Here is a 16,207-nt window from a genome sequence, read left to right as displayed (position 1 = left end):
ACTGTTCATCATCTGGGCAAGAATGGGAGGCAAAGAGTTTAAGGCAAGGATATTTATAGAAAAACAAAACATATCTTCAACACTTTTGAAAAAGACCCACCATCTCCCACTGTAAGTTTCATCATACAGAATAAACACCCTGAGACACAGCACTTCCTCTTTGACAGCGCAGTTTCTGTGATTCAGTGAGCCCCTGACAAGTAAAAACATGAGTATGAGTTGAAAAAGTCAACACTGACAGTTGCTTAACAGTGGGAAAATATACTTTTATTTACTTTGTTGAATCAGAAGGTTGTAAAAAAAAAGTTATTGCTAAAGTAGATACCAAGCAAAGCAGAAAGGTACTTTAGAAGTCCAGTTACCTTGGAGTTTATTTAAACTAAAGAAAAGGTCATGTTTTCATGCAATACATACTTGGTTCTTTAAATAACAATTGTGACAAACAGCAGAAAGAATTACAGATTGCTGCACTTGGGATCCATACAAAACATCAACATCTTGGGTTGTACATAAAGAAACATCTCACTTTTTTAAATACTGTAATAGCCAATATATAGAGGCATGCCTTTATGTGGGCATAGGAATGCAATTTAGAAAAGAAAAAAATAAATCACACGGGAACTAGTCAATTTCTTTAAAATCACTGAGCAAGAAAAGCAACATTGAACTTCCATACTGATTTTATGCAGCTTCTATACAGTACCTTGACTTAATCCAAGAGCAAAGTTAAGACTCTCCTCCTCTATTTTTGGTAAACAACTGCATGGTAAACTTAGATGACGTTCCCTCTGGGTTTTACCTGGGAGTGGCCTTTTTAATATTTATTTAAAAGAGGGCAGGTTTGGCACTTTTATACTGATGTCACCAATGTTAATATTTCTTGGGATCTCAGGAAGATTCATATTCTTTACAGCTGATACAGCACGGGCTGGAGCTCCTGCTAAGCCAGCCTGTATACGGAAGCAAATAAAAGAAAAAGAAAATGTACAACTCAGGTGCAGCTCATTACAGACAAACTTAGCAATGGGAGACAATGATAAAGGGTTTCACATAACAAGCTTAGAGCAGATGGTAGTTTGAATCAGTATGAGATGGTTACTTTGAAATACTAATCTATAAAGAAAAACAGTTGACACATTAGAAAATACAGTGAATACATGCAATAACAATGTAAAGAAAGATTTAAGTACGAGTTATGTGTGCTATCCAGATACCACACACAATGTTCACATAAAACCTAAATTTTTAGCTACAATTTTAATAGTGATGAGTTTTGAAGAATGATTATTATTAGTTTCCTTATTAAAATGCCCTAATCAAGCATGACAAATTTATTTTTTATTTTAAAATGGAAATTATCATCAATATATGTTTGTAAAATAAAAGTAATAGTAGTTATTTAGTTTCTTCATTCCGGGTTCCCCTTACATTTCAAAACAATGAAATTGGCTTTAATACTATGAGGGCTCTTCCAAACTTTTCTAAAGAAAGGTCTAATACACTAAATTAAAAAATAAAAATCACACCTTTAGGGAAGCCTTAGTCTAAAAAGAACAATTTTGCCCAAAGCTGAAACTGCATGGAGACTCTTTTGAGCAACTCATTAGTGGAAATCTAATGATTAAACATGCTTTGTCATCTGAAGTAAACTCAATGACACAAGTCAAGTTTCAACCACACAAACTTGGAGAAAGAATAGTATATGTAAAGAAATGAATTTTAAATTTATAGTTATCACCATTAGCTCATAACACTTGGCTTCCTCTAGTAGGAACATTTGTAATTTGTCAAATAATTTGACAAAAACTAAGCTTTAAATGAATATATATAACTTTTGAATTTTATTAATAGGCTTCATTGTCAAGATTTAACATACACCAATAAGATTTCATTGTTTTTTAAAAATCCAGACTATATAAAAAGCAAAAGCCAACAAATACATCTGAATTCGATGACATTGTTTTACACAAAACAAATACACATATATATATATATATATATATATATATATATATATATATGAAAAGAAAATACCCATAAAATTAGAAGCAATAGTTTTAAAGTCCCTTTTCATAATTTAAGTTTTTGTCTTCTGTAATCCTACCTCTCTTAATTAAAATAATAATAATAATAAAGCTGTTGTTACCTGAGAAAAATCTTGACTGATACAAAATAGGCCAGTGTAAACTATTTGCTGAATAAAGGATACAAACATTGTTAAGCAATAAAATAAAAGCCATGGATTATCAATTTAGGATTGGAAATAGAAAAATTAATAAAATTGTATAATAATTGCAGGCAACGATATGGGTGACGATGGATGAAAGTTCCACACCCAAGTCCAGATAGGGTGGGATAATTCAATTTCTGTAACTTAATGAAGGTTGTTTTTGAAGCAAGATTGAAACTTTGACTGACTTCATTTGTACCTACCTGAAACAATGAAGTTTACACCTCTTCCTTCCCACCCTCTCCCAAAGATGTTAAAAATACAACTAAATATCACATCTTCAGAATAATATAACTGAATACATATCCTATTCAAAAGGATCTTTAACTTGATAATTTCAAGTAAAAGTCCTAGCTATCAAAATTTAGAATGACTTGGGTGGGATCAAATAATTCAGTTCAAATATGGTTACCACCCTGTAAGTTTTCTTATCCCAAGAACATGTTGTCTGCAAGGGAACAGAAATTACTTCAAAGTTGTAGGCATCTGAAACTATCGTAATTTTTCCAGGCAAAGGACTTGGGAAATTTTCAAATTGCCAGACCAATTTGCCACTATTTTAGTGTGAAATTCCCACAAGGGGATTACGTATGAAAAATTAACAATGGAAAATTGAATGTAAATATTTTTTAAAGGTATCAATTATTAAAAGATTTTATTATTGTAAAAGGATGTGTCTTATTTTGCTCATTTTATAGTTTACCTTTGTATACAGGAGCCCTATTTTCACTATGGTGAAGCCTTGTTTTCTATAATACCATGTGTATAGCTAAGCTCAGGCAAAGAAAAAGAAAAACATCCTGTTAAGATTTCATTAAACTGTTTCTGTGACCAAAGATAGTTTCTTAGCTACTAATTAAAATACACAAAGTCACCATAGAAACTGATGTCAATGGCATTTATATGCCACATAGTGCTAAGCAAAACCAGGAGTTTCTAAGTGCAACAATCTAGACCTCTTCTAAACATATGCAGCAAGCCATAGACATGCAGAGGATGGGAACTATTTAGAACACGCAGATGAATTAGCAGAATCAAATTATTTCTCAAGCATGTTCAATGCTTTTGTGTACTAGGTATATTAGGAAAGTAAATGGTAATAAATAATGAAATATATATTTTAGTTACTCTAATATTCAAAGAGATCAGATTCTGCAGAATGTAAATTAAAAAAAAAATGGGCCTACTAATTACTTCATAAAGCTTTCATGGATTATAGATGTTTGAAGATATATTATGACTTAAACCAAAAGACTGTGTTACTCATATAACACCAAAACAGAAAATAAATTTCATTTTCAGACATCCTTGACTGTAAGTCTGAAACAGTTTTACTAAAACATAAAATATGGAAAAGGTAATTTCCCATTAGGAAATCAGTTTTCTGACACAGATGACAGTAATTTCCATCGTGGCTCAGCTCTTTTTGAAGATGTACTCAAAGCAAATTGGTAACCTTTACTAAGGACTTTTCCAACAGCAACATTTACAGAAATTAAGTTCATCTAAATTTTTAGTAGTATATATAATTTTAAAATGTAAAATATAAGCTATTCTTGACACTACAGTATTGCTGGTAAAGATTTAAGATTGCATAGTGAACACAAAGCAAAAATAAGAAGAATGAAATTCTACTGGAGAAATAACTTGTTTCCATCTGTTACACTAGCGCACTACCACGGCAGCTAAGCAGCGGCCACTCCACTAACAAAAACAAATCTATGAATCCAAAGCAGCTAAGAGTATGAACTGGATGAAAGAATGAAGTACCACAGAGAAAAGAATGGCCATGTTTTCTCTCCCATGAGGTTAAATAAATTAACAGAATTAAGAGAAAGAAAACAAAATGAAGTCTGCAGGTATACCAAAATGAGGCCAAACAGATAGAAGACTTGTACAGACATACTCTTGGGAATTTCAAGCACCTGAATCACGAAGATAGTAATGGATGGATATGATTTGGTTTTGGTTTTGTTTTTAAATTGCCAGACCCAAAAATAAACAAAATATGTGCAAGCAAAACTGAAAAAGCAGCATTGCTAAAATATATTTGAAAGAACCTGAAAATTTCCCTTTCCTCATGCAGTAATCAATTTTCTTGAAGGGAAACAGAAATTAATAGTTTATGTACTTATTTCATAATGTATAAAATACCATCCTACCACCTTGAAGTATTTTCTTCAAGCTTGAAATATAGCATTGTAAGATGGTAGTTGGAATAATCTATACAAACTGAAGTCTTTCTTTAACCTTTCTTCTAGAAACTGCTATATGAACATTCGTAATTTTGAACTAACAGCCAAATCAAAAAGACCAACATTAATAAACATAATATTAAATGGTTTCAGAGTCAAAATCATTAACAAAATAATGACATTATTAATTAATTAAATGTAATTAACATTAATTTTTTTTAGTAAAACAGAAAATCCCAAATCTTTTAATTTTTGAATGTGAGGCAGATTAACTTTTAATATGGGAATTTATATAGCCTTGTTCTTGCAGGGCACAGTGGCACACACATGTAATCCCAGAACTCAATTAAAACTCAGCCTGAGCTATACTGCCAAACTAGGTCTCAAAAAAACAAAACAAAAAACAAGCAAGACAAAACAGGCTTGTTTCTTGCTTCGAAGGCAGTGCTTAAAATCAGTTACAAACACATTAGACATTCTGAGGACAATCTAGTGAGCCTGACCTGTAGTACTTTATAAACAATTTTAGCAAATTTTCAAAAGCTTTTAAACCCTAAAAAAATAAATTTATATATCATCTTCAATTTCAATTTTAATTTTCCTCTCTCCCTCCCCCCCACCCACTCTCGTTCTGTTTCTTTAAGTAACGCTGGCTGGCTGGTAGATCTCTATGAAAAGCAAATTGGCTTTGAACTCTGCTTGCTTCTGCTGCACAAGTACTGGGAATAAAGGTGTGTGCCACCACGCCTGGCCCCACAGTTTCAATATGTGACAGAGAATCTGCTTGAGTGAAATAAATACAGCAGACTAATACCATTCATGAGCTGATTATAGGTAGTTCTGAGCACAGCACATGACCTCAGGGGTCCTCAGAATAATTTTGTAAAAATACTACATAAATGTTCCTATCAAGTTAATGGAAAAGTATCAACTCATGTGCCAACCTTCCCATATTTCTATCTTCTGCTCTTCTGAAAGAGATATTTAATTTCTTTAAACTCAATTTCTAGTTTTAGGGATAAAAGTTAAAAGACCTAAGTGGTTATTGTCTCTTTTACTAGAAAATACTTTACTACAAGTAATTACTGGAACATAGAAACTGCTGGTGATCTCAACCAATGAGGGGAAGAGGTCATTAGATACAGGGACCAAAGGTTGCATCTGAACTACTAAAAATAACCTGCGATCTCAGAATAAGATATAAACTATACTAATTACTATAAATCTATTACTATTCATCACCACTTCTCAAGCCCATCCTGACTAGTAATGTCATGGCTAAAGAACTGTGCCAGACTTTCAGGAAGATTTTTCTAGTCAGTCAGGACAGGTAACAACTGTTAGCTTATAGAGCACTTTATCTCCCATAGAGTAAATTATTTTGATTTGTCTCCACTCAGTAAATTATTTTGATTTGGAAATTTTCAATCAGAAGTTTATAGCCATCTTAATTATTTTTTCCAAAAATGATTTTATTAAAAAAGCAAACAAAAAAGTGCTCATCATCATCACCACCATAAAGTTTTTTTAAACAGCAATTCACTGCTAATTTATGAAACAATCAAAGGTATGTGTGTTTGTTTGTATGTTTTAAGGTAAGTGGATGGGGGGTGTTGTGGGTGTGTTTATGTTTAGCATAAACAAGAAAAAATAGTTTGGTAAACCTAGGAGTTTATTTAAAAATTTTCCAATACTTTCCAATAAACTTTATAAACACAATGTGTTTGGAATTTTGGTATATATAATTTTAGTTTTAGATCCCATTCATCTTTTAAAAGTTAAATCTTCTTGTTAGCCAGTGTTACTATGCACCTGTAGGTCAAAACTGTAAAAACAATTCTGTTAAGATTTTGGAACTGAAAACCATTTTACAAGGAAAGAGATTTTAATTATTTAACAGTTATTATTCTAAACCGTCACTGTTTCCCACTTTTATGGAAAACTCAAAAGGCTCAGCGTTTGGTTTTCAAATTCACAGCTTCCAAGACCCAGCAGGGAATTTTATGTTGGAACCTTAATGTAGAAAAATTTTTTAAAAAAATACAGGCATATCTCTATATAAATTGCCAGAGTTAAAATGAGATTGGTTCTGTTAAGGGGATGCTCATAATTAACTTTTTGTATGTACAGTAAATTATCATTTCTACAAATGTCATTTTTAAATTAAATGACCATATTTTTATAAAAAACAAAATAATTAAAAATTTCCTCTTACAATGCAGGCAGACAAAACAGAACAAACATGACGCCAATGATATACTAGTAAAATACACTACGTCCAATAAAAGATGGAGAAACTACAAGGAGAAACTAGAATGGAAAATAGGCTACAGGGACTATATGGGTTTATTAACACAAAGAATTTTTGAGTCTGGCCTAAAAAGTAATTGCCTTCGACATCATTTTGCTTTCCCTTTGTTAAGTACGTTTTCTCAAAGTCAGCAATACCTTGTCTACCTGTCCTGTCTGGGAGACTGAAAGATAAAGGTCTGCAAGAGAGAAGAATGGAAAGAGCTAGAAAGATCAGGATGTTCAGGAAAAAGGAGGACTGACTTAAAAAGTAGTAACTGGATTCAGATCCATTTATCCCCTTAAGAGTAACATGAAATACATAATTCCAACAAGTCTCCACCCCATCCCCTTACCACCCCCAGAATTCCTTTTATTCCCTGGCAGATTACTGGGTGACCCTCAAGCTTCCCGAAACCCCACCAACCTCCCAGCTTAATCCCCCTTTCCCCAAATCCCAAAGAAACAGTAAACCACTTTTTTCTATCAAATCACAATAGATGAAAATGCACTGCATGTCTTTGCCTCTCTCCTCCTTCAGGACGGGGCAGACCTGTCCTTCTACCTGTCTAGACGCTAGGAAACTGGTCACTTTCTTCCATCACTGCAAACTCACTGCCTCAAAGTCACCATATTTAATTATTAAAATAGTCACCATATTTCATTATTAAAATAGGTAACCTAAATAAATTCATACTTTAAAAAGCCATAAATTAATTAAATTCAGGGAGATTTTTCAAAAGCTAGAGAATAATCCTAAAATAGTTCATAAGTATTTAAAAAATATGATCAGTTCTTTTTACCAATCAGAATTTTAGTTATGTCTTCCTTATTATTTTTCTTTATGATAATTTAACTGGAATTTACTAAGAAATTAATACTTTACTCTCAAATAATTTTGGATCAGTCTGTGGAGCCACCTGGCTGGTTAGTTAACCTGAAGTTAACTAAAAAACTTAAAGACTTGAATTCTTGAAGACTTGAATATGAAAATATTAAGACTTGAATTTTAGTGTGTGGCCTTCCAAACATTGAAAATATAGCTAAGTTAATGACAACGAAGTCAATAAATTTATTAACACTATTTCGAGAAATAGGATGTAATGTAATTTGGTGGTTCATGCACATAGAAAAATACTAATCTGACAGAAGATATCAGCTGATTTTATATATATTAAAACATGGCCAGTGGATGACCATTAGAAGCATTCATCAATATTCTAAACTATAAACAAGAGTATTCCTGTGAAAGAATGTTTTTGCATAATAATTTTACAACTATAGCATTCCCAACAAAAATGTAAATTCAGCATCTTGCTACTCTCCGTAAGTAAAAAAAACTGTCTTATTAATATAGTCTACTCAAAAATTAAAAACCAAAGACCCAAAATTGACTTCTTACTCATTACTTTTACAAATATGATTCAAAACATTATATAGAGCAAAAGGAAACAGAAGAAATAAAAGAAAAGGAAAGAAAAGAAAGGAAGAAAGGAAAAAAAGAGGAGGAAAGGAGGGACCATCACTACTAAGTAATGAGTCCCTAAAATGTGAAAAACCAGTCATGTGACTAGTGTGTGTTTACAGATTACAGAGTTCACAAACAAACCCTATATTTTAGACCAACCACTGAGGCATTATGTTACTATGGTCTTGGCATTTAAACACTGTGTTTATGTAGTTTTGTGAAGCAATGCTGAAAAATTTGCATACATTTCAAGTCAACATTTAAAAATTTTAAATGATAAATTCAAGTTGCTAATAGTTTTTCTTTTACTGTACTGAATGTTACAAATAAATATGCTGAATAACACTATTCTTTTCCTTGATCTAGCACAAAACTTTCTTTAATAATATACTGCATATTTTCTGCTTTCAAAAGTCAGTAATGTAAAAACAGGTGGTAGAACATATATGATACACAGTTACTTTATGAGTCCTGTCCTTAAGCTCTTCATCCCCATCACAAGCATCTCCTTTGGAAACTAATAGGGATGGCAAAGGGAGATAAAGAGAAATGGAAGGTACTTTTATTTTAAAACACAGGAAAGTGTTTTTATAAGGAGCTTCAACTTTTTCTGGCTCATATCCTGCATTTTCTTCAATTAAAATGATTATAAAAGTATATCAAACTGAACTTTAAATATGAACAAGATATTTTCAGAACTCACCTGTTGTAAATTAATTTAGTGCAGTCACCCTACTCCTTTTACTGACTTATATTGACTTGAAACTGACCAAGTATCTGAACTTCCACTAATAATCATGTGAATGTATTTGTTGTTGTTTTGTTTTATTTCTAATCTGAGTTATTAAATGTAAGAGTACCCTTAAGGGCTGGGTATGGTAATACATGTTTTGAAATCCCATTACCCAGAAGACAGAAACAGGTGGAGCTCTGTGAATGCAGGCTAGCCAGGACAATACAGTAAGACTCTGTCTCAAATAATAAAAGAATGTCATCAAATAATTATAATACTGAATAAGGTATCAAGACCGAACATATTTCTAAACCTGTGCCCTAAGCAGCAGTCACCAAGATAATGTGAGCTTAAAGAGTCCAGATGCAGCACCTGTGGCTGGCTGATCTGAAGCCGAGCTCTTGGGAGAAGTGACTCAAGTTCTAGCGTGAAGTGCAAATAGCCTTACTCAACCTATTCTGAGGCTGAATCTCACAGCACAGAATTAGCCACAAACATGTTTCCATTATAGAAAACAGTAAAATATCTGTTAGTGTATAAACTATGGAATGTAACAAGCTGTTATTGACCTTTGGGAAGGATCTAAAAAAGATTAAGGTACTCAATCTCCTTGTCTCACTATGCAGTTTGACCAAACACCTATTACAAAACATGGATTCCTCAGAATTCCTACTTCCTCTCCTTTCCCCCTCCAGAAACAGTTTAAAACCATATTTTTAGGAAGCTATGACTGTGGTTAAAGAAATACAAAAGCTATTTGGAGATTAGCAGTCTTGGGACATTTTGACATACTAAAATGTGCATACTCATTTTCTGAAACGGGCACTCCAGCTGCTAAGGGTAGATATACTGAAGGAGAAGCAGTGAGAGCTACAAAGTCATACATAGAGATAGCTCATGGTCATGCTCAGAGCCCTCACTAACTGAGCATTCTCCCATCTTACCTCAGATTTCTCCAGTTTATTTTGTGCATCAATTTGTGTGACAATCTCATTCATGTTGGTCTCCAATACCATTCCCCCCATCACCATTTCTGCAAGAATATTATGAACCTAAAAGAAAAATTAATATAAACAGACAAGTCACTGCAAAAAGTTTCTTTGTTTCAGTAATTTTTGTTTTAAAAACTAGTGAAATAATTTGTAATAAAAGCTCAAAGTCCACTTTCATCAGTACTATAAACTTCAGACAATTACACAGCCCACATAGGTCTTAAGTGTAATGAGTTGAAAACAGAGATAATATTAATTCTCCACAAGATTACTGAAAGGACTGACTAGAACATTCTATAAAAGTGACTGAAATAAGTGATAAATATTTGTTACAGAATTCTCTCTCATCTGTATTATCACTTCCTTATTCACCTGCAGTCAATTTTGGTCCATAAGCATTAAGTGGAAAACCCAAAGAAATAAACAATTCATAATTGTTGAAAAAAATTCACAAATAAACATATGATTGAATGAATGTTTCACTCCATTCTGTCCAGGGTGTAAATCAACTTATTCTCAGAAATAACAACAGGGGTTAGAGACATGGGCAGAGATTAAGAGTACTGGCTGCTCTCTTGGAGGTCCCAGGATCAATCCCCAGCACCCCAAATGTCACCTCACATCTGTCTGCAACTTCAGTTCTGGGAGATTCAGTCAGATACCCTCTTCTGGCTTCTGCAGGCAGCACATATGCATATAGTACACATACATACATGCAGACAAAACACTAGACACACCCAGAAAGACACACACAGACACACAGAAACACACACAGAGACGCACACACACACACACACACACACAGACACACACACACACATACACACACAGACACACAGATAGACAGACACACACACACACACACACACACACACACACACACAACCTGGTTAAACCTTGAAATTTTTTTCTCGGCTTTTAATAGCTATTAACTCTGACCAAATGTTTCTTTAGCTTCCCTTGGTGGGAATTTCCTTTTGACTATTTCAACAAGCTCTTAATTCACTTGCTTTACATCTCAATGTCTACAGACCTAATGTCTAGGCTGCAGGAAAAAGAAGTCTTCCACCAAACACATAAAAACAAAACAACACTGCCAAGGGAAAGTTGCTTAAAATAGTAAACTGCTTCAGAATAAAGTCCAAAATTTAAGGCAGTAACAGCTCATCTTCAAAATCAGCCCTCTTGATCAAAACCAAGCCCTCTTTACAGAACAGCCTGTATTCAATTTCTGCCACTGTTTCTCTGCTTTTCTAGTCTCCTTTTCTGTTCATAGAACTTTTATTCATTTTTATAACCCAGTTTAAATATGATTTCCTCCACTCACAGACCCCTAGGCAGAGGCAACAATGTTTCTACCAATACTATGTCCATACTATTTCCTCTTCTAGATATGAACTCTTCTAGGGCACACACAGTCTTACTATTGTCCTGCAAGCACAGTGGCCTGATTCATGGGAAAAATAACTAATCAGGATAAAAAGTATTACTCATTAAATGCCATTTTACGCTGACAAATGCAAATTAATGTTTCTCTAAAAAAAAAAGTAAAATAGTTGACAATAGAGAAAACAAAACAGTACCTTGTCTACATGGAATATTAAATCCAGTTCACAAACATTTTCAAAACATTTGTCTAATGTTTCCACAAATACCTATGAAAAAGGAAAAGAAAAAGATATTTTTGAAAAGTAGATAAATGCATTCAAACTTATTATCTATAAGGCAGGCAATCCTTATTATATAAAAACTTGTATTATCAGAACCTCCTTTTGAACAATCAAAACTGTAATAAAAACATGTTACTTTCCAGTAAATTATATTTTGGTATATCAAACAAACTTCTCACAATTACTAAAATTAAATATCATCAGCACCATTATTTATAATTTTAAAAACTCACTTAAACATTCACATAAGGCCTCTTCAGGAAAGAGTTTGGATAAAAGCTTATTAGATAGTTTTAATGGACACAGAGTCAAAGTTTCTTTCACATCTAATGTGGCCGTATTTTTTTGGGTTTTTTTTGGTTGTTTTTTTTTTGTTTTTTCAAGACAGAGTTTCTCTGTATAGCCATGGCTGTCCTGGAACTCACTCTGTAGACCAGGCTGGCCTCGAACTCAGAAATCTGACTGCCTCTTGAGTGCTGGGATTAAAGGCCTGCACTACCACGCCCTGCGTGGCCAGTTATTTTTAACTAGGAAATTACTGTAAATGATCACTAGATATTAGAGAAAGAACAAGACCTCATTATCAGACTCAACTGAGTTTGAATAATTTGTATGCCTTATGAAGTTACCTCAGTAGGCACAGGTTCAAACTCTAAACACAAATACCTAAAATGACCTGTTTTCAGGACTTGCCTTTGGTCAGCTCCTAAGAACTAAGTTCTGACTTTTTAGAATATTCTGTCTGATAAGTGGTTTGAAACACATAGAGTAATTGGGCCTTACCTTATCAATCTGAGCAGATTATCAGTCTGTGTTAAAAATATAATTTAGGGCCACACCTGCTTTTTTCCCTAGGGATCTTTAACAAAACCAAGGTCAGCCACATGCAATTCAAATAGACCCACAGTGTGACACATCTTACAGAGCAAGCTGGGTGCTATTTCTACTAGCAGGACTACCCTCTGCTTTTCTCTCATAGAACATTTGCTCATTCTTTAAAATCTAGTTTAAACACAATTTCCTCTACTCACATGAGTATGATTTATTTGAGTTGTGTGTATGTATGTGTACATAATGACTTGCTATTCACCCTCCTGATAGTTTTTACCATAAAGTCTGATTTTTCTGATTTTTTTTTCCTTTTACAGTTTGTTGTTGGCAGGTTTCAATTTAAGAAAACATTACCTACAACAAAGACAGGAAAACTATTTCCCAGGAGAAAACAAAAATACTTTTAAATCACATGTATCTGGACCTGGTTTTCTTAAGACTCCCCAATCCTAAATCCTTAGTAGACTTATGACTCAAAAGCACATCTTCAATGGCCTGGCATGCTTACGCCTACCTTAGTTCTGTGGTTTTAACTGACATGCTGTAGTCATCCTGTTTTTAGTACCAAAAGAGTAACTATGTTGGTGAGGATGACATACAAACAGCTTCCCTTCACTTGCTTGTTCTTACAAAAGATTGGAAGAACCTACTTAATGTGCAGGTAATGTTGGGTAAAAGAAGACCAAGTTTCTAAGACCACTATGCGTGCCAATGGAGAACTACAATGGCGTAAAACAGACTGCCCATACAAGCAGTATGATGTAGTGAAAACTAAGCTTTGAAATCATTAAGGTTTCGCTTCAACTTTTTATTCTGCTGCTATCCAGCTTTAGGGCCCTCAGCATCATTTAACTTCTTTCTAGTCTCAGAACTGTAAGGTGATAATAGGACTACTCACTTTCTGGATTATTGGAAAGATTTAGTTAAACTGCTTGACTGGAATATTCAGGGCACGGTTATCAAACTCCAGCTAACAAATGACAGCCAATATTGTGTACCTGGGATAGATGTATAAACACGGGATGATTCTAAAATTAACAGAGTAATGGAATAATCTAATTCTGCCTGTAAGAACTGATATAGAAATAAGACAAGATAAATACCTGCTGCAGTTGCCAAGACTGTGTGATTTTTCTTTTTAACTTAACCACATGCTAACTGGCCTGGCAGAGAAGAGGATATTCTAAAGAGAAACTTTGTATTTCTCAATCTATCAGATTATTGAAACAATGAACCCCAAAGAGATGATAATTTCCCCTAGTGATCTCATGTTCAGAGAGAGAAAAGGCACCAGCCAGATTGGGGAGTCTCCCAAAAAGAGACCGCCTAATTCTAACAGCTAATGAAACTACCTTTCAGAAGGAGACTGAAGTCCAGATAAGAATGGGCTAACAGTGGCAGGACCACACCTTGACTAGAACTGCTTAGATACACACATCCTTTGTCCTTCAGGGCATCTCTTTGTCCTTCTTGCCAATGTCCTTACAAAAGAAACCCTTTTCTACTTTGCACCTGTAATTGGCTTACTGAGGACAGGTGGTGAGATCTGACTTGGGCACAGATTGTGCCTCTTATATTTGATGGAAGCATCAGCTCTGAAAATCTTGTATAATAGATGAACAACAAGAGCTCATTATAACTACATGTTCTTAGTTTATGAAAACAATTCTTAAGATTCAAACAGTAAGTGTGGTTGAAACCCTCTTTCAAATGGCTATTGGACAATTTTCTTTTCATTCAGCAAAAACTACTTAATATAATTAGAAAATTTTAAATAAATAGAAACCCAGAACCCACAAGTTACATATTTAGCATGAAACTATCTGCAAAAGTACAAAAAAAGGACTTTTTTAATTATTTAAAGGACCATGGAGGTTCTAACCTGGACCACAAATAATAAAAGCACTATCCTATTATAATTTCTCAAGGAGAATGGTTTTTAAAAAGCCAAAACTTAGAAGAGATATGGTAAATAGCACCCCCTTGTGTCTCACTGTTTTAAAATGATAAAGTTTAGATCCTTCTTCCAGTTTCCGTCTGCACCTGGAGCTGACCCTGTGCCACAGCTCTGCATACCCAAATCCTGCTGGGAGGGAGCTGGTTTCTCAGGAGTGCTGACAGACCTCTGAGCACAGGTGAGACCATCATTTCTGCTCAAATTCCTGGCCCAAGGACCCGCTCAGAGTCATCAAGACACAGTAAACAGGGAACAGGATCCTTCTGGTTTCCGTCTGCGCCCCAGAGCTGACCCTGTGCCACAGCTGTCCATACCCAAATTCCTCTTGGAGAGAGCTGGTCTCCCAGGAGTGCTGACACACAGATTTACAGGAGGGACAAGTCACATTCAGAGACAGCAAGACCAGCTAACACCAAGGATAACCAGATGGCGAGAGGCAAGTGCAAGAACATAAGCAGCAGAAACCAAGGCTACTTGGCATCATCAGAAACCAGTTCTCCCACCACAGCAAGCCCTGGATACCCCAACACACCAGAAAAGCAAGATTCTGAGTTAAAAAAAAAATTACATCTCATGATGATGATAGAGGACATTAAGAAGGACATAAATAACTCCCTTCAAGAAATACAGGAGAACACAGATAAACAGGTAGAAGCCCTTAAAGAGGAAACACAAAAATCCCTCAAAGAATTACAGGAATACACAACCAAACAGGTGAAGGAATTGAACAAAACCATTCAGGATCTAAAAATGGAATTAGAAACAATAAAGAAATCACAAAAAGAGGCAACTCTAAAGAAAGAAAACCTAGGAAAGAGAATAGGAGTCATAGATGCAAGCATCACCAACAGAATACAAGAAATAGAAGAGAGAATTTCAGGTGCAGAAGATACCATACAAACATTGACACAACAGTCAAAAAAGAAAATGCAAAATGCAAAAAGCTCCTAATACAAAACATCCAGGAAATCCAGGACACAATGAGAAGAGTAAACCTAAGGATAATAGGTATAGAAGAAAGTGAAGATTTCCAACTTAAAGGGCCAGTAAATATCTTCAACAAAATTATAGAAGAAAACTTCCCTAACCTAAAGAAACAGATGCCCATAAACATACAAGAAGCTTACAGAACTCCAAATAGATTGGACCAGAAAAGAAATCCCTCCTGTCACATAATAGTTAAAACACAAAATGCACAAAGAAAGATTATTAAAAGCAGTAAGGGAAAAAGGTCAAGTAACATATAAAGGCAGACCTATCAGAATTACACCAGACTTCTCACCAGAGGCTATGAAAGCTAGAAGATCCTGGGCAGATGTGTCATCCAGACCCTATGAGAACACAAATGCCAACCCAGGTTACTATATCCAGCAAAACTCTCAATTACCATAGATGGAGAAACCAAGATATTCCATGACAAAACCAAACTTACACAATATCTCTCCACAAACCCAGCCCTACAATGGATAATAGATGGAAAACTCCAACATAAGGAGGGAAACTACACCCTAGAAAAAGCAAGAAAGTAATCTTCTTTAAACAAACTCCAAAGAAGATAGCCACACAGACATAATTTCACCTCTAACAACAAAAATAACAGGAAGCAACAATCACTATTCCTTAATATCTCTTAACATCAATGGAGTCAATTCCCCAATAAAAGACATAGACTAATAGACTAAATATCCAATATATACAAAGAACTCAAGAAATTATACTCCAGAGAACCAAATAGCCCTATCAAAAAATGGGGAACAGAGCTAAAGAGAGAATTCTCAACTGAGGAAACTTGAATGGCCGAGAAGCACTTAAAAGAAATGTTCAACATCCTTAGTCATCAGG

At 34.4% G+C, this 16,207-nt stretch overlaps 1 protein-coding gene across 2 annotated transcripts in view; it reads right to left on the bottom strand.

Annotated features, from left to right (window-relative positions):
- Window positions 1–245: 245 nt before the first annotated feature.
- The window catches only part of Ap3s1 (adaptor related protein complex 3 subunit sigma 1), a 38,539-nt gene continuing 22,577 nt past the window's right edge, over window positions 246–16,207 (bottom strand). The window contains exons 4-7 of one of the 2 annotated variants that reach the window (XM_021214410.2): window positions 11,491–11,562; window positions 9,860–9,967; window positions 6,874–6,914; window positions 354–950 (exon numbers count right to left, since the gene is read on the bottom strand). In XM_021214410.2, coding sequence (XP_021070069.1) covers window positions 6,879–6,914; window positions 9,860–9,967; window positions 11,491–11,562 — 216 coding nt within the window. In that variant the 3' untranslated portion in view covers window positions 354–950; window positions 6,874–6,878. Of the gene's footprint in view, window positions 951–6,873; window positions 6,915–9,859; window positions 9,968–11,490; window positions 11,563–16,207 lie in introns of both variants that reach the window. The other variant, XM_021214408.2, reaches the window with a different exon arrangement.

Source organism: Mus pahari, chromosome 15, assembly GCF_900095145.1.
Source record: "Mus pahari chromosome 15, PAHARI_EIJ_v1.1, whole genome shotgun sequence".
Classification (NCBI taxonomy): domain Eukaryota; kingdom Metazoa; phylum Chordata; class Mammalia; order Rodentia; family Muridae; genus Mus; species Mus pahari.
Note: the sequence above shows the minus strand (reverse complement) of the source record. Positions and strands in the feature narration are given on the sequence as shown.